Source organism: Rhipicephalus microplus, chromosome 10 (genome assembly GCF_043290135.1).
Source record: "Rhipicephalus microplus isolate Deutch F79 chromosome 10, USDA_Rmic, whole genome shotgun sequence".
In the NCBI taxonomy this organism is placed as follows: Eukaryota; Metazoa; Arthropoda; class Arachnida; order Ixodida; family Ixodidae; genus Rhipicephalus; species Rhipicephalus microplus.
In genome coordinates this window covers 56341425-56359717 of record NC_134709.1, presented here as the reverse complement: position 1 = coordinate 56359717, position 18293 = coordinate 56341425, and the positions used below count along the sequence as shown (strand labels likewise).

Sequence of the window (18293 nt, the reverse complement as noted above, 5' to 3'; positions counted from 1 at the left end):
ACCCCACGAATACAATGTCATCATTCTTTTTGCCAAAGCTATTTCTTTTAGTCATTGCGAGAAAGTGAATGTTGTAGTTTTCGGAATTTATTTATTTAATAATTTGATACTGTGAGCTTGCTTTACAAGCCATAGGCAGGAGTAGATAAAATAAAACAATGTTGGAACAAACTGTGAATAGACTTCGAAAGAAAAATCAGTGAAACAAATATGAAGTCTGTCTTGAACAGTATTCAGAGCATGTGAAACATAGTAATAAATGAAATATGGAAGATACAAGACAATACACAAGGGTAACACGAAATGGGCTCGTCCGTAATGATTGATTTGTTAGAGCAGAGACAAAAGTGATGAAAAGGTTGAAAAAACAACGTGCTACACTGCGGTCAGCGCCGTGTGCCATAGTTTGTTTTTCTTTAGTTTCTTCTCATTCTCGTCCTACAGTAACAAAAACAATTCGGTCAATGGTTACTGCAAACAAAAGAATAAAGTGAAGTAAGTCCTGCGGAACAACCAGCAGCTCAGCGAAAACTTATCTTGACATAAGAGAATAAGGCTACAAAGCCGGAGCGGCTCTGCTACTTGCGGAAGTAAGTAGCAGGGCAGTTTGCGGCCGATATTTGTCTTGCTACTTCCCATCAATAATGCATATAGAAAATTATATACACAGAAATTTTGATAGGAGGAACGTTTCGATGGTTTAGTGTGAATTGTGGGGTCAGAATGCGAGTGTACTTTTCTTTGAGTACTAAACAGCGCGTCTGCTGCCGCGCTCAGACTCAGAACGTCACGGTAGTCATGTTTAATTTTGAAAACTGGTGAGGTGCAAAAGTTGCGCTAAGAAATCCAAAGAAAAAGAAAGCTTTCTTGCAAAGTGAACAATAACTGCACTTTGCCTGCCAATTCCCGCCACTGTCCGTGTCTCGAAATAAGTGAAACAATTTTTATTTTCCTGACACAAACGAAAATATATCAGTAGAGCTAAGTACTGTGTTTCGGAGTGGTATCAGAAATGAGCTCTTCTTCGGTAGGTTTCTCAGCACGGTCAAGAAAAGTTGTCTCCCCGCAGTCTTCAGGTTGAATAAACTGGAGTTTTTTTGACACAACATTAGCCGAGACGGCGGGAGTGTTCCGATTGTCACCTATTGAACAGCAAAGTTACTATACCAAACGCGTTATTTTGTGTTTTGCCTCGTAGCTACCAGATGGTGTGACAGCCTGCTGATTCCCGCAGGATCAGCCAATTTGGTTTCCGTACGCAATTTCGCAGCTGGTTTAATTGAATACCTTTGGAATAAACTAATGGAGACGTTGGCTGCAAGCTGCTGCTAACGTCTCCTTGACTGGTACAAGCGAAGAATTTCTTCGAACAATGTCTTCAGTAGAGATCCAATTGTTGCATGGAGGCGGCTGCGGACTAGTGTTTATCCAAATCTGAGTCTACATAGTAAAATCTCTTCCGCAAAATATTACACCAACTGTCAGCTACGTGAGGAGAACCCAACGCTTTATCTCGTTGCATGAACTAGCCAACTCGCAAAGGTGGCAGCCATGAACAACACGCTAATATGGGAGCAGTGGGAGCTTGCACTGTCCTTTTCGACGCCAGAAATAATGGCTCAAGCTGATCAGTAGAACTCGCAAGTGGACACAGGTTACATGCGCTCTAAACTGAGGGCTCCACTGTAATCGTAAGTCTTCTTTCGCCAAACAGAAATTCATTCATTACAGCACTGGCTAACTTGGAGAGAGGATCTTTATTGAAAAACAAAAACTAAAAAAATTGCCGGCGTTCACATTGCCGCTGGCACACTTCTCCGATGGGAAATTGCAATAAAAGGTTTTAAGAGAGAGTGAAAAAGATAATAAAAACAGAATAAAAAACTATTATAAAATGTTCTCTACAAATAATGACATATTCTATCATAAAAGTCTTTCCACAATGTCTACTTCTGAATTTCTGAAAGGCAATTGACTAGTGACTGTTAAACCCACCTGCGCTTTAAAATGCCAGTAACTGGAGCTAAAATGCGGTGCAACAGTGATGATTCATGAGAAATATGCCCACTTCTTGCTAGAACGATTGTCTCTCCTCGTGGTACGAGAGACGTACAAGCCTGTACTATAGCCGATTGGAACGACTCAATCGGAGCTATTTTATGCAGGCCTGACGCCATCAATAATATGAGTTCTTGAATACGTCAGTTCTCCTTGCGCATCTTCTGATACTTTGCTAATATATTATTCGGAGCTATAGTACCGTTGTGCAATTGAAAGGTTTTGTTCTCTTCTGCTTCAAATTGTTCACTTTTGTCCACTGCTTCACGTCCAGTTAAAAGATTTTGCTTATTTTTCAACCATAACGTTTCTTTTATTCTCTTTTTATATCTGTTTACATTATACTCTTCTGACCCTCCTGCTTGGATCCTTACTGTGTCTGCAGTATCTTCTGAATAAATAAATAAATAAATAAATAAATATGGTCTCAGCTGTCTTTAGGCTGCAACAGTCTTCACAGCAGGGTCTAGTAAAGTCCTTAAAAAACTAAAGTATGTCACCCGCGCCAGTACTTGGCTTAGAATTCACAACAAATTATCAAAATAGGCTAAAACTTCCTTTCTTTTCTCTCGACAAATGATGGAAGACGCTCAACAATCACTTGTAGGAAGCCCACCAATAAGCCATTAGTTTATTCGAACATGGCGCGCTTGGTCGTTACAGAGATCGCTGCGGGAGTACGCGACTTGTCCGCGCGTGCGCACGCGATTACACTGACAAAGCCGCGCATTTAAAGAAAAGAAAGAAAAGTGCTCAAGGTCACCAGGCACGCGTGACGTATTTTCTTTGCCCCTGGCGTACCTCCCTGCTTATCTTCCAGTGCTTTGACGGGACGAGAGAGAATGCAATTGCAGCGTGTGACAAATCTTTGTGTAACTCTATTCGCACTAAACGGATTCTAAAAATTTTGCGGCATTGAGTTCGTGAGGCTCTTCCAGCGAAATCATTTCATGTTTACTCGAAAAGGTGTTGCAGGACCCCTTAAAGGTGCAAAACTCACAACATACAACAAATTTATTCATTTTTTATTGGGATAGTAAGAATCTCTGGCTTGTAGTAATGCTACACGAGTTTGACGATTGACACACTCGTAAACTCTGTATTAACAACCGGTGCGTGAAGGATATATCTTCTCAAACAGCCTGGCACAGTCTACGTCGAGTTGTGCATTACATAAGTAGTAGGCCGATCACGCGCATGTACAAGTGCAAACAGCACTAAGTTACTTGCACTGCGCAGAAACGCTACACTTATTCAAAATGTTTACGAGTTCATCATATTATTCAGACCTATAGTACCGTTGTGCAGTTAAAAGACTTTGTTCTCTTCTGCTTCAAATTGTTCACTTTTGCCAACTGCTTTACGTCCAGTTGAAAGATTTTGCTTATTTTCCAACCATAACACTTCGTTTATTCTCTTTTTATATCTGTTTACATTATACTCTTCTTACCCTCCTGCTTGGATCCTTACTGTGTCTGCAGTATCTTGTAAATAAATAAATGAATAAATAAATGCATAAATAAATAAATAAATAAATGATAATTCATCAATAACAATAAAGAAATATGGTCTCCATTGTCTTTAGGCTGCAATAGTCTCCACAGCAGGGTCTAGTAAAGTCCTTGAAAAACTAAAGTGGTGTCACCCGCACCAGTACTTGGCCTAGAATTCACAACAAATTATCAAAATAAGCTAAAACTTCCTTTCTTTTCTCTCGAAAAATTACGGAAGACGCTCAACGATCACTTGTAGGAAGCCCATCAATAAGCCATTAGTTTATTGGAACATGGCGCGCTTGGTCGTTACAGGGATCGCTGCGGGAGGCCGCGACTTGTCCACGCGTGCGCACGCAATTACACTGACAAAGCCGCGCATTCAAAGAAAAGAAAGAAAAAAATGGCAGCATATTGTCACGTCTCTTAAGACAAACTTGGTTTATTGGGTTCGTTGAGTCGACTAGCCAAGCAGCAGCTCAGACAGATCGTCTTTGTCTTCTTCCACTCCCGGATCTCACCCAAGCATATCAGGTGGCATTAGTCCCCCCTTTGAAAGCATCGACTCGATGCTCGTAACGAAAAAAAATGAAGGCATACACACGCAGATACAGAGAACCAAAAAAGGGAGAGTGGCAGTACTAGCAGCGCAAATGAGGAAATTTCACCAATGCTTGCGCCAAGCGCAAAAACAAAAGGCATAAAAACACAGGAGAACACGTACAGCAGCAGCAGCACAATGTCACGGCATGTCGCAACACGTGAACCACAAGGGCTTCAGCCTAACGACATGCACGGTTTCGGGCCGAAGCTGTCGACGAGAAGACGCTGCGCCGTCCCGAAATACCTCGTAGGTAAGATCGGTGACACGTCTAAGAACCTTGTACGGTCCAAAATAACGGCTTAGGAGTTTTTCGGATAAGCCTGGTCGCCGGACAGGGGTCCACACCCACACTCGGTCCCCAGGGTGGTAGGTGACGTTTCGATGGCGGAGGTTGTAACGTCGTGCGTCTTCATCTTGTTGGTGACTGGTGTTTATGCGAGCTAGCTGACGAGCTTCTTCGGCGTATTGAGTATATTCCTCAGCGTCTGGAGCGATTTCATTGCTTTGGTCACACGGAAGCATAGCATCGAGCATGGTTCGCACGTTGCGTCCGTAAACGAGTCGGAAAGGCGGAAATCGCGTTGTTTCTTGCGTTGCTGTATTGTATGCAAACGTGATGTATGGAAGAATTTCGTCCCAGGTTTTGTGTTGTACGTCAACGTACATTGACAGCATGTCCGCTATGGTCTTGTTAAGCCTCTCTGTCAGTCCATTTGATTGCGGGTGATAAGCCGTCGTTTTTCGATGAGTTGTGCAGCTCAATTTAAAAATGTCCTGCATCATTCGTGCTGTAAATGACGTCCCTCTGTCCGTAATCACGCATGACGGGGCACCATGCCGTAGGACGATTTGGTGCACGAAGAACTGCGCGACTTCAGAGGATGTGCCATGGGGTAACGCTTTTGTTTCAGCATACCGAGTGAGATAATCTGTCGCAACTATAATCCATTTGTTCCCAGAGGACGACAAAGGGAAGGGTCCAAGAAGGTCCATTCCCACGAGGTCAAACGGTGTCTGTGGTGGTGCGATTGGCTGGAGCAGGCCTGCGGGTCTCACAGGCGGAGTCTTGCGACGCTGGCACTCACGGCAGCCTTTCACGTATCGATGTACACTTGTTGATATTCGCGGCCAGTAATACTGTTGGCGTACTCTGGCGAGAGTTCGCGAATAGCCCAAATGTCCTGACGTGGGCTCGTCGTGGCACGCAAGGAGGATCTCGTCCCGCATTTCGGTAGGAACAACGAGTAGGAAGGCTTTGTCGCTACCACGGGCGTTTTTCTTGTAAAGAGTGCCTCTTCTTAGACAAAAAGAGGATAGTTCGCGAGCAATGTGTCGAGGGACCTGAGAGCTCCGGCCTTCCAGGGAATCAATAGCTGGCCGTAATTCCTCGTCTGCCCGCTGTTTTGACATAAATTCGGAATCGCTGACTGCTCCGAGAAAGGCATCTTCATCCTCGGAGCCCCTGACAGCGTGCCCCACAGGCGCTCGAGAAAGCGCGTCGGCATCTTCATGTTTGCGCCCTGACCTGTACACAACCGTAATATCGAACTCCTGCAAACGCAAACTCCACCGAGCGAGACGGCCGGATGGATCTCTGAGATTTGCCAGCCAGCAGAGCGAGTGGTGGTCAGTCACCACTTTGAAGGGACGACCGTAGAGGTAAGGCCGAAACTTGGTCGTCGTCCACACGACTGCGAGGCATCTTTTTCCGATGCAGAATAGTTGGTCTCGGCTCGAGAAAGAGTACGACTGGCGTAAGCTATTACATGTTCAACGCCACCGTGTCGTTGTACAAGGACAGCGCCAAGTCCAGAGGGCAGAGGGGTCGTCTGTCCGGCGTACGCCAGAGATCAGACTTGCGCGTCGGTGTCCGGCGACCATCGATGTCCAAACCAGCGTGCGCCGACAGAATCGCGACTGACGACATCATTGTCTGGATCGGGACGTATGGAACTGTCTGAGGCAGAACGTGCGGCACTGTCTGGATCGGGACGTGCAGCACTGGCTGGGTCGGGACGCCTTGACCAGAACGAGGCGTGGCAGATCGCAAGGCTTCCGCGTACGTACGACGGCGACTGTCAGTATACACAGGAGCCGTTTCCGGATCAACCGACATCAGCGGAAAACGATGGGCGTGCAACACCTGTTGGACCTCGTCACGGATGACACTGGTGATAGAACCAACATCGATTGGTCTTGTAGTGCCATCATCACCATCGTCATTTTTTCCATCACCGCGCCGCGTCTCTCGCGCAGCTGGCGCGAGCCCGAGCTGCGCGAGAATGAGAACGAGCTGACACGCCTGGCGTGGCGGACGCTGGTAGCCGACGTGGCTCCGCTTCAGGCCTGCAATAAAGTGGCGAGATCGGCACGGCCCCATCGGCCGCCTTCGACGTCATCTCACGTCTCCTCTTCTCTCCTCGCTACATTGGTGACCCGGAGAACACGCCCTTCGCCGAGCGGCCCGCGGCCATGTTCCCGCAACTCTGCCCGCCAGTGCCGCCGTTCCAATCGACCTACCCCAAGGTATGGTTTATGCAGCTCGACGCCGTTCTTGCGGTGAATGGCATCACGGACCAGCTGCTGATGCACGCCATTTTTCTCGACGCCCTACCGGTAGAGTTGCGCCATCTCGCTGCCACTTCAAGCACCAGCCCGCAGCCTTACGATGCCCTCTGCACTGTGGTGCTCGCCCGCAGCGGCAACACATACCGTCCGCTTCCGTTTACCCGCACCAGGCAGGTTTCCCCGGCGTCGCAGAGCAAGGTACGAACCGGTCCGCAGCCCTCCATTGACCGCTACCTCGGTACCCCGGCTTCGACTACTTCTACACCTGATCCGGTCGCAGAAACATCCACTCCTGCACCTGATCACGACCGCGAGGTAGAAGACTCCCCCACTGCGACTGACCTTCCCTCCGAGAGGTACATTCCCTCAGAGCCCCCGTGCAGAGCTTCATCACACGTACCTGCTACCTGCACGTTTTCCAAGAAAGCGACGGCACGCGACAACGTGGCCCTCGCCGTTACCGCGACCACCAGCTCAGACGTCTCGGCCTCCTCCTCGCCGCAGCTGCTGGTCAGCTCCTTGACGGTGCCCCCTGCCGCTCCGCCACCTGCCACTGGTGCCAGCAATGGCCTGCCGGGTGCCTCGCCACATTCCACTCGCACCTACGCGGCCAGCAGCCAACCACACTCGGCGTCCCCGCTCCCCGCCCCGGTCCCTGTCTCTGTTTCGCGGTCTACGACGGGCCCCAGCGCCGTGCCTTCGCGGAGCCAGAGCCTGCCCTCAATGCTCGCCCGCAATGGCCTCACGTACCAACCGTTTCCAGGGGCCCGCGACTTTGGGGTTGTCACTGCGTCGCAACGTGTGCTACCAACCATGGCCCCACCAGACTCCATGACGGCCACCTTGCCGCCCGCCTCGGAGCCTGGCACAGGTGACCTTTCACCCGTTATTGACCTCCCGACTTCCTCTCGTCTGGCCACTAGCGACGCGTGTCCCGCGTACGAACTGCCTACACCATCTGTCGAGCCAACTGAAGTGCCTACGACATCTGTGAAGCCAACTCAACTGTCTACGACATCTGTTGAGCCAACTGAGCTGCCTACGACGTCTGACCAGCCAACTGAACTGTCTATGACGTCTGTCAAGTCAACCGACCTAACTACAACCACTGTGGAGCCAACTGAAAGCATGGGAACAAGCACTGCCACCAGTCCACCAGTGTCGAATACCTCGACAGTGACTGAGGCGACAACTGAACCCGTCTTTCCTGCACAGCCTCCCGTGACGCCATTTCCCGTGGTCCGCGTATTCGGCACGGCGACGAACGAGTCGCAGCCGCTGCCTGCGGACGGCGTGTGTGACTATACCTTCTACGACGGCCTCTACGACACGGGCCCGTTTGACACGCTTTACAGCCCGCACTTTAGTGCACCAGTTGAGCACGTTCTCAGTCACGCGTCGCTTCACAGCGTCACTGAGTACGGCCTCTCTTTCGCCTACAGAAACGCATCACAAGTGGCGCGAGACCTCGAAATTCCAGAGGTGCTTTCCACGATTGAAGACCTCTGGGACCGAGCCATCCGCCATTACGAATTTCTTTCCATCGAGCGCTTACTTCTTCGTCCACTGCGCAACTCTCAGTGTCGCCCACCAGAGACCCACTGGTTCCCGATGGTCACTACACGTTGACAAACTGGACTTGCCAAAGGAACACTTTATAGACTGCCGTTCATGTACATAGCATTTGTCGCCCTCTTTCTTTTTCTCATATGCGTTCAAATCACGCAAAGCGCTAGGGGGGGAGCCCTGTAGTGCCATCATCACCATCGTCATTTTTTCCATCACCGCGCCGCGTCTCTCGCGCAGCTGGCGCGAGCTCGAGCTGCGCGAGAATGAGAACGAGCTGACACGCCTGGCGTGGCGGACGCTGGTAGCCGACGTGGCTCCGCTTCAGGCCTGCAATAAAGTGGCGAGATCGGCACGGCCCCATCGGCCGCCTTCGACGTCATCTCACGTCTCCTCTTCTCTCGCCGCTACAGTCTTGTCCCGTACACTTTTTCCATTTCTTCCCGGACGGCAGATCGGATGATCTCGCGAATCCATTCGGGGCTCTTGCTCCCAGGGGTGGCAAAAATTTCGGGGGTTGAGGCAGCATTCACTTGACGGTCAAACAGGGCAGACCGTTGGTGCAGTACTTGCTCCATTGTTGCCGCTTCAGTAAGGAACTCAGCAACACTCTTAGGGGGACTACGCACCAAACCAGCAAAAAGTTGTTCCTTCACACCACGCATGAGGTGGCGCAACTTTTTTTCTTCTGCCATAGCTGGATCCGCTCGCTTGAAAAGCCGTGTCATGTCCTCAACGTACATCGAGACGGTCTCGTTTGGCATCTGGATGCGTGATTGTAGTTCACGCTCTGCTCGTTCGCGGCGGTCGGGACTCCTGTAGGTCTCCAGAAGGCGACGCTGGAACTCGCGCCAAGATGTCAGAACATCATTCCTGTTCAAAAACCACGTCTTGGGACCGTCCTTCAGGCAAGTGTACACGTTCCGGAGCTTCGCGGCATCATCCCAGTAATTTATCGCTGCGACACGTTCGAACTCACTCAGCCAGTCGTCAACATCTTCATGCTGCTCTCCATGAAAGGGGCTAGGCATGAGCGGGTTCTGGACGGTGCAGTAGATCGGCGTGGAGGGTGTCGGAGCTTGCACGGGATCTTGTGTCGAAGTCAAAGTCGCTGCGTCAGTGGTTGGTGTCTCAGGTGGAAGGCCTCGTTGGCGGCGGCTTACTCTGTGAACAGGAGTGTCCACGGGTGCAGGGCTTGTGTTCCGGCTGCTGGACGGAGTCTTGGGCATCGGGTGGATCGTGAGACGTTGTACCCAGCACCTCCACTAGTCTTGTCACGTCTCTTAAGACAAACTTGGTTTATTGGGTTCGTTGAGTCGACTAGCCAAGCAGCAGCTCAGACAGATCGGCTTTGTCTTCTTCCACTCCCGGATCTCACCCAAGCATATCAGGTGGCAATATCCACGGAGTGAATGATAGGGAGTGGGGCGAAGCATTCGTCCGTCCATTCGTTCTTGCTTCCGTCCGTTCCTGCGTACGTCTGTGTAACCATTCAAGCGTCCATCCACCCGTCCGTGCGTGCGTCTGTTCGTGTGTCCGTCCCCACGTTCGTCCATGCATCCGCGCCTGCGTCCGTTCATACGTCCATCCATGCATCTGTCTGTGCGTCCCTTCGTCCATCTATTCAGCACTCCAAGTACCACCATCTCGCATCTTTTCATCATATATTCTCCACATGGAAGCACCGCCATCGAGCGGACATTTCAAGGACTAAATGGGAGGTGGCACATGCACACTTTCTTACGGCTTACTTACTAAAAATACGTTACCTAAAGGCCAAATGCTCCTGTCTCTCATTCTCCCTTAGCAGCCATTAACATGTGCAATGAGCAGTATCTTTAATTGTTCAACAACGCACAGAAGAAATCTCTCACCGGAACCACCTTGGAGGTCAAAATCGTAAGGACCGCTATTTCGAGTATGTGCCACTGGTGGTTACATACGAGGGACGCACAAGCCACGCCATAAGGAGCTTCGCCCCTAAAAGTACTCAAGGTCACCAGGCACGCGTGACGTATTTCTTTGCCCCTGGCGTACCTCCCTGCTTAGCTTCCAGTGCTTTGACGGGACGAGAGAGAATGCAATTGCAGCATGTGACAAATCTTTGTGTAACTCCACTCACACTGGACAGATTCTAAAAACTTTGCGGCGTTGAGTTCGTGAGGCTCTTCCAGCGAAACCATTTCATGTTTACTTGAAAAGGTGTTTCAGGACCCCTTAAAGGTGTGAAACTCACAACATACAACAAATTTATTCATTTTTTATTTTTAAAGGAAGAATCTCTGGCTTATAGTAATGCAACTCGAGTTTGACGATTGACACACTCGTAAACTGTGTATTAATAACCGGTGCGTGAAAGATATATCTTCTCAAACAGCCTGGCACAGTCTGCGTCGAGTTGTGCATTACATAAGTAGTAGGCCGATCACGCGCATGTACAAGCGCAAACGACACTAAGTTACTTGCACTGCACAGAAACGCTACACTTATTCAAAACGTTTACGAGTTCATCAGCGCGCGTTTACAGTGCTCGGCAATTGAGCGCTATACTCAGAGAACATGGAGACTGGACGCGAGGCTGACGTTGAAGGCGAGAGCGTTTAAGAATCATGGTCACTGCATCTAGTAGACAGCCCTTCAATTGTCTGGTTCTCGTTAGCACTGTTGAAGCGCTGAAATCGTTCATAACACCATGGCTCCAGCCGCTTGGCGTGGCATGGTACGTTACCGTAGGTTTCGTTTATGTCACAGCAGTGTTTCGAAGCTATAGGGCAAGCGGTGCTCTGCCAGATGCTCTGCCAGAGCAGCGCTCTGCCAGTGTCTGCCAGATGCTGTCAGTCACCGTGCGTCACGAATGCTCTTACCATGACCGCTAGCCGACAATTTGTGTACCGCGCTCGAATCGCCCAGCACTGAACCACGTGTCACTGCTACCTACACTTCGCACTTGCAGAGAGTTTGATTTCTTAGCACTTGTGCCAACTTGCCGCCGCTCCGCGTTTCGTCGTTTTGAACGCAATCCATGGATTTCACACAATTAACCTCTACGGGTCTTCTGGTGAACATCCTCAAATAGGCGTTCAAAGTAACTGCTATGGTTATTATTGGTTTCATAACAAAGAATAGTAAACGTATGAGTTCTATATAGCACGTTATGAGCCAGCTGTAAGAATAAACGATGCTACGCAACACCACTCCGCGTACGAAGTCGTAAGTCCTGGGCTTCATGCGATGTTGAGCTCGGTCCTAATAACCTTGATCCGCCAGAACGGATCCTCTCGGTCTTTCTCGCCGTATGCCGCACAAGTGCTGTTAACGGAGAAATCGCCGAGGTGTGCATTCACCAGGAGCAACGCCAACCCGAACCGCAGGTTGGTAGATCCCAGGGCCAGCTGTCTGCACTGCACGCGTGCGCAAGTGGAAATACATAGTAGCATTACAAAGAAAGAGGGTGCAAGCCATGGTTCGCTTTCACACACACCCCCGTCGAACTGTTTTAGATGAATTTTTGCTGTCTGAATCAGTACATGTCTAACGAAGGATATGCCGAGAGAGGTACGGATAATTACTGGAAAAAGTCAGCTTCGTCGCAAGGACGAAACAAAACCATATATTTTAATATTATACCAAGTAAAGCTGGCAGCTGGATCTTTCAGCTACGATCTCACGTAACTCTACAAAACTGTGGTCTAAACGAAGATGACTACACCTAGGAGAGAAGAGCTTTCTCCATAGTCTCTTCACGTTGACACCACTGCGGGTGCAATAGTAGACGTGCCGCCTGGAATGCCTGCCGAGATAGCGCGCGTACCAGCCATCGCGACAGCACCCTAAAAGTCAAAGTTCACAGTTGCTGCTCAAGCAGCCCTATACCCCCCCCCCCCCCCACGCTTCTTAGTGCCCATTGAAGACGGACGGATCATTTCCTTTCTGCTTAAGTTGCAATCTGTGGCAGGCCTGGAACGCGGGGTGGTGCTATGCTTTTCACGTTCAAGGAGATGGGTCAACTCCTTCTGTCTCTGCTTTAACCGCGTTGCTCGTCCTCGCTGATGAGCTTTTTTTTTTCGCGAGTAAAACATACCTGTGTGAGGGTGAGTCAATGGGAAATTTACGCGGAACAAAGCAGCCACAGCAAGAAGCCGTCCTGTTGGTTCTTATAACAGCAATCACAAAAAAGAAAGTCACCGTTTCGCCGCAAGGGCGAAGCAATAAATGCGACAGCAATAACTTGAAACGTAATGCAGAGAACGACTAGCAGATCGAAAGATGCAGCGCGCTGCTAACGCACAAATGACGCGCGAAAACAACACACACTTGACGAGAGCTAACTAACAACGTTAACAACTCGACGCCTAAAGCTCTGTTTGAACAAAAGCGACAAAGAAAACATAATCACAGGTACAGATATGAGTGCGAACTAACGAGGGCCCCAGTTGTTACTTTGGTGTGTTTCAAAAGCGCGCTCTCTTCGCAAGCGGGGTCTGCCTAGCGAGCGAAGTTGACCTTTGTAGCCCAGGCAACTAACGCAATCATTCCGGTGAAAGGCCAAAGCACATGATTCTCCCCATTGAAGCATAAGCGCGAGCGCACAAGCCCGTAACCCTCCCGACCCCATGCGTGGGGCAAAATACGCGTGGGAGATAAGCCCGCATTGGCGCATCACGACGAGCTGGGTGCCGAGCGCGGGCGGCTTTTTAAGTGTGAATACACTTTATAAGCGACCCCAAACCATCCACCGCCGTCGGCGGCGTCCGCAGTCTTCTCTCTATCTTTAAAAGAAAGAGGACTTGGCGGGCCGCCGCGCGACGCTCTACCTAATAAGCCACGGACGCGACGCTGATATCGGTGACAGTAACGCGCCTTATACCCCCTCCCACTTCACTCGCTTCTCCGCTCTCTTCGCTCGCTGCAGCTGCGCGCGCACCCCTCTCTCTCGCGCGCCCGCCTTCTCTCTCAGTCTCCCGTCGAGAGCGAGTCGTGAGGGGGAGTAAAGTTAAAATTCGTTGGCATTCGCCAGTGAGTTAACGTAAACTCCCCCGTGTGATCGAATTGCGATTCCCAGGAACCATTACACCATAAAGGCACCATAGTGTGATTAATAAATATATTAGTGCGAATTAATAAATACCCCTCATAGCATCACCCCGTGTATTCGCACTTAACCATGTTCACCCTCGGGGAAATGCTTGAGAGTTTTTATTTAAAGACTATAGCCTATCTTGGGGACCTTCGACGCAAAAGCTTTGGTCTGTCTGTTTTTACATTTGTCTGTTTGTTCACCGTTACCGCGAACCGGTTACTCTAAACAGCACCAACCAATACCCCGAACAGCCGACCCCATCCGCAGCGCCCACTAACGTTGCTCAAGGATCAGCGTTCTTACGTGTGCGATTCTCAATTAAAAAGCAATAATTGTGCATATCTGAGGTACCATAAGAACACGTCGTTGTTTTGTTATGTGTGCCTTTATACTAGAGAACGCACACGCAAGTAATCCCAAGGACCGTAGCGTTAAACACACTGCGCTGACAGTGCGACGCGGGGCTCAAAAAGGCAAGTTTTACCAACCATTTGCTAAGACGACACGGTGGTGGCACCTGCCCGTCGCTTTGCGTTCTGCCTGTTATCACCTACGAGAATGCACGCATCTTTCTCCGCAGGCACACAAGCCTTCCTTCGTTTTCGGAGATAACTGCCAGATGACGCTCGTGGCTAACGTGCCTCGATGCGCTCGTTCGCCTCCGCTGCACGCTCGAGGCACTCTAACGCAGCGCCTCCAGAATACAATTCACCGATTTTCTTGCCCAGAACATCAAATAAATGTCTTGTTCACTCTCTCCACGCGCAAGACTATCGTCTTTCGACGACCTTTACAGATTACAAGACGATACGGGGCCAATTTTTTTTTCTTTCTGGAGTTTTCTTATATATAGATACGTATACATATACAGTGCATGACGGCAGCGTTGGCAACGGAAGAAATCAGCCTAGATTGCTATATAATTGCTATCGCAATAATAAAGAAACCAACACATGCAAATAGACCCAAAAGCGTGACCCAAAAGCGTGATCTCGTTATGATATCCATCACAGTAGAGGGCTCAAGAAATTTTGACCTGGTGGTCGTTCTATAACAAGCATGTAAATATAAGTGCTTACTTTAACAATGCGGCCACTTCGGCCTGTATGCGATCCCACCACTTTCGCGTCGAGCACAATAACCACGCGGACCACCTACGGAGAAAGCGACCTTGACAAAAAAGAGCGTGATTTCAGTCTTTCTATCTCCATCACCTATTCTGATTATGCTTCGCGTGACACGGATCGTGCGTTCCTCGCGTAACATTTTTCTACCGCCCCAATGTACAGCTCTGCTGGCTTATTCTAAATTAAACTAAAGTATAAGGGACATAATTTGTACTTTTCAACTTAGAATTAGATAGAGTGATCCACTTGGTACGTGTCCATCCTTACTCTTTAGCTTCTAATTGAAGAAGAACAATTATGCCATAAATTGAAAAGAAATGAAGTGCATGAAAACACAATGTGGCATAGGTTGAGACCGCAACTACCACCCTCGTATCACGTACCCATTGCTCTAACGATTGAGCAAGGACGGGGAGTACTTTCCTACCAACTTTCCGATCCACAAAAATTGATGGAATGTTACCGCCGCTATGGCTCAAATGATGAAGCATCGGCACTGTTACCTAAAAGTTGTAGGTTCAATTCATAGCTGGAGCGAGGTGATGTTTAACTTGGCCTAATTACTTTTATACTATCTCACAATCATCATGCTACAGTGGAAAACAACGCCTCTTCTGTTATTTTAAGGTTCAGTGTTTCTTGGTTTCAATTAAATATAATCTCGGCTTCCACGTTGGATGAGTGGTTACGCTCCCGGAAAATGCTACAGCACGTATTCGGAGCAAATTGTGGAGGTGGAGCCTTAACCAGCACATTCGGTCGAGCACTCACCTTTTGTGCGATGGTGATGTCGTCCTCAAAGAGAATGATCGTTTTCCTGAAGTCTCTGAGTTCAGCCACATTGACGCCTTGAAATAGCTCGCCTCGCAATGAATACGGGTCGTTCCTGCACGGCTGAAAATCATTTGAAGAAACGGAACGTTACTCTTTATAGCAACGACCATGAAAGAAAGAATACAAAATACAAATATAAGTAAAAGCGGAAAACTAGCAGTTGTTTCATGTATGAATGCAATTGATGAGCGAAGCTCATCAATTGCATTCATACAATTGAGACGTTAACGGCTATGCGCCTGATCTTGCTGCTGGCTTTCATGAAGGTGGTAAGGCGGGGAGCGGGTCTGCTGCGCGATCGGAGGCTGGGAACGGCTGAGTGAGTGAGTGTGGGGTGCGTGCCGAGCAGCGCGAGCCTGCCCAAGCAATGAGCCAACCACTTGGCGAAGTGGGAACTCTGAAAATGACACGGCGTTCAAGACGACAGGGCGAAGTGGCGGTTTCCCGCGTTTTCTCCGTTGAACGAAGAGGACAGAAACGGCGAAAGAGAAAGCTAGTGGCAGGTGGGTGACAGGTGCCATCGCTGATGCATCGACGATGGCGATGGCGGGGTGAGGGCTTAAGGAGCTTCACTCCTAAAAATTGTGCGGCACGCTCCGCTTCGCAAACATTGCCCGCAAACAGTGAAGCTGATGTCAGTCTTCAGGCTCTCCTTCAGCAATATACGCGTGCCTATTATCGTTCCACTTGATACGCCACGCTTCACCCTCATCTATATTGGCACAGCGCACCCCTGCCAGTTCCACCAAGTCTCACTCTCTCCCAGCCGCGAGACCACGTGAGCACCGCTACGCCAACGGACGGGGTTGTCTCCACTAAAAACAGCTACGATATGAAAGATGACATTCCCCCAGAACAAACACTTTCTGAGCATACACAACTAAAAGGTTATTTACATCTAGATTCAAACATATTCTATCCAAAGTAATGTCGCAAAATAAAGTGTGCCAAACAAATAAAAGCTTGTTTGTTAGAACACACCTGCACGAATTCGAAGTGACGGGCTGTGGAGGTACAAATACCAATCCACGTAAAGATATCATTGACTGTCTTCCTGAAGGCAACGTCACAACACATGCCTTGACAGTTCCACAGGCAAACGTAGGTGACTACGAAGCAGGTGACCATGAATCCAAAGGCACTCGCAATTCCACATACGCTACGCGCTTAACAGAACACTAAGTAGAAACAAAAATGGTTTAGATTTATGAAATGTACTTTGAGAACTCTAATGCAATGTGTTTCACTATCATAAGTTGATTATTAGCGTAGAAAATCAAGATGAAGTTCCATTTGTTTAAAATTTCCAGGCTTTATTATTCGCAGGTGACGTCAAAAAGTGCAAAATAAACTTTCTTAGTATTTGAGCGACAATAACTCACTGAATTTTTTCGCGACTTCAAGCTAGGTGTTTGGCACCCCCAGAAGACAATGTACATTATTTTTCTTAACTAGAAGTTGCGTTGCACCTACTAGATGCGTTCGAAATTTATGACGTCATGGTGTTTGGTACGGGAATTTCTAAGTGACGTCTCCATCTGTTTTATTTTGTTTTCGCACGTTCTTTCACATACCAAGCGCTGCCTGGTTGTTATGATTACGTAATTAAACTCTACTAATACGCAAATAATCGTTTTCCTTTTTAGTATCCTTGAGCGAATAGCGTCTTCATTTCTTTTTGAAAGGGGATTCATTAATGCGAAAGCTTTACATGCCTGAACGGAAGGAAAAAGAGACCATGACGTGGTCATCTACAAATCGAATGACACCAAAAGTCACGATATTAATCGCCAACAACATAATGTTTCTTTTCGACGATAATGATGACTATAGCCAGGTAGCCACGTCCATTGGCTTTCGCCTTCTTGTGTACAAGATACAAATCGTAGCGCACAGATCAAGAGTGACCACAGCATGTTAAATCGTTTTGATACCGCACGCTAGCGACAGCTTCTTCTTTGCTTCCTGCACCTCCATCACAAAGATTAGGCGTTTGCGCGCGTGTGCTGCCGAATGTGCTGTGTTTATTTCTCTTCCCTCTCTGCTCTCTATCTTTCATCTCCCCATCCTCCTCCCATGCACAGGGTAGCAAACCGGCTACTTATGGCCTGGTTAACCTCCCTGCCGTTATTTTTCTTCTATTTTCGTTCTTTTCCTTGCATTGCCTTCGTCTTCCTCGCAGCATACACACGGGACCGTATGCAGCAACTACAGGTTCCGACATTCGCTGAATGGCAAACTTGTTACAACACGTAACTTAGAAGTGTGGCTGCTTGGGCTAGTTGGTATGGCATGACGATAGTTATAGCGCAAGAACAAAACGACGACACTGAGTCCTTCCTGTCTCTGTGTCATCGTTTTGTACTCGCGCTATAACTATCGTCATTGTTTCTGAATTCTTTCATGCCTAAAAGTTTGTTTCAGTGACAGGATTCGAGGAAACTTCCCCATGCATACAGAGCAGACAAATATGACCCCCCCCCACCCACACAAACACACGAAGAACAAATCGCGCCTACTCACAGCGGAACAACACACTACAAAGAGCAAGCACAGCCGCATCTAGACAGTCGTTTGCCGTGCATTAAAATATGGACGAAATATTCTAGATTGTTCTGCACGAAAATGATCATGGGCATGTTTATTCAGTGTATTGTGAGACATGGCCCTGGAGAAACGTTGCGGAGCTGTGGATGTTTCATTGTCACCACTCCGAAGACTCTAGAACGCCTTAAAATGAAGTGGCACTGTCATCTCTACTTATTTTTTTGAAACACATGGTGCTCGGCAGCATCGATATCTTTCCACAGATGGCTCCAGCACTATCATGCATCTGGGAGCATTCAAAATCAGTAGCTGGAAGTGCTGAGCAGCTATTAGTAGCTGAGATCATTAAGTATGATAACACGGAGGCGGGAGCTTTGCGCAAGAAGGCAAGAGACAACATCAAAGAGTTGAAGCGA

The 18293-nt window shown here is 48.6% G+C and overlaps 1 protein-coding gene across 1 annotated transcript in view; it reads right to left on the bottom strand.

Moving 5' to 3' along the window:
• Positions 1–11248: 11248 nt before the first annotated feature.
• LOC142774254 (uncharacterized) overlaps positions 11249–18293 on the bottom strand; it is a 43485-nt gene continuing 36440 nt past the window's right edge. The window contains exons 9-10 of the mRNA XM_075874643.1: positions 15268–15390; positions 11249–11690 (exon numbers count right to left, since the gene is read on the bottom strand). Coding sequence (XP_075730758.1) covers positions 11514–11690; positions 15268–15390 — 300 coding nt within the window. The 3' untranslated portion in view covers positions 11249–11513. The remainder of the gene's footprint in view (positions 11691–15267; positions 15391–18293) is intronic.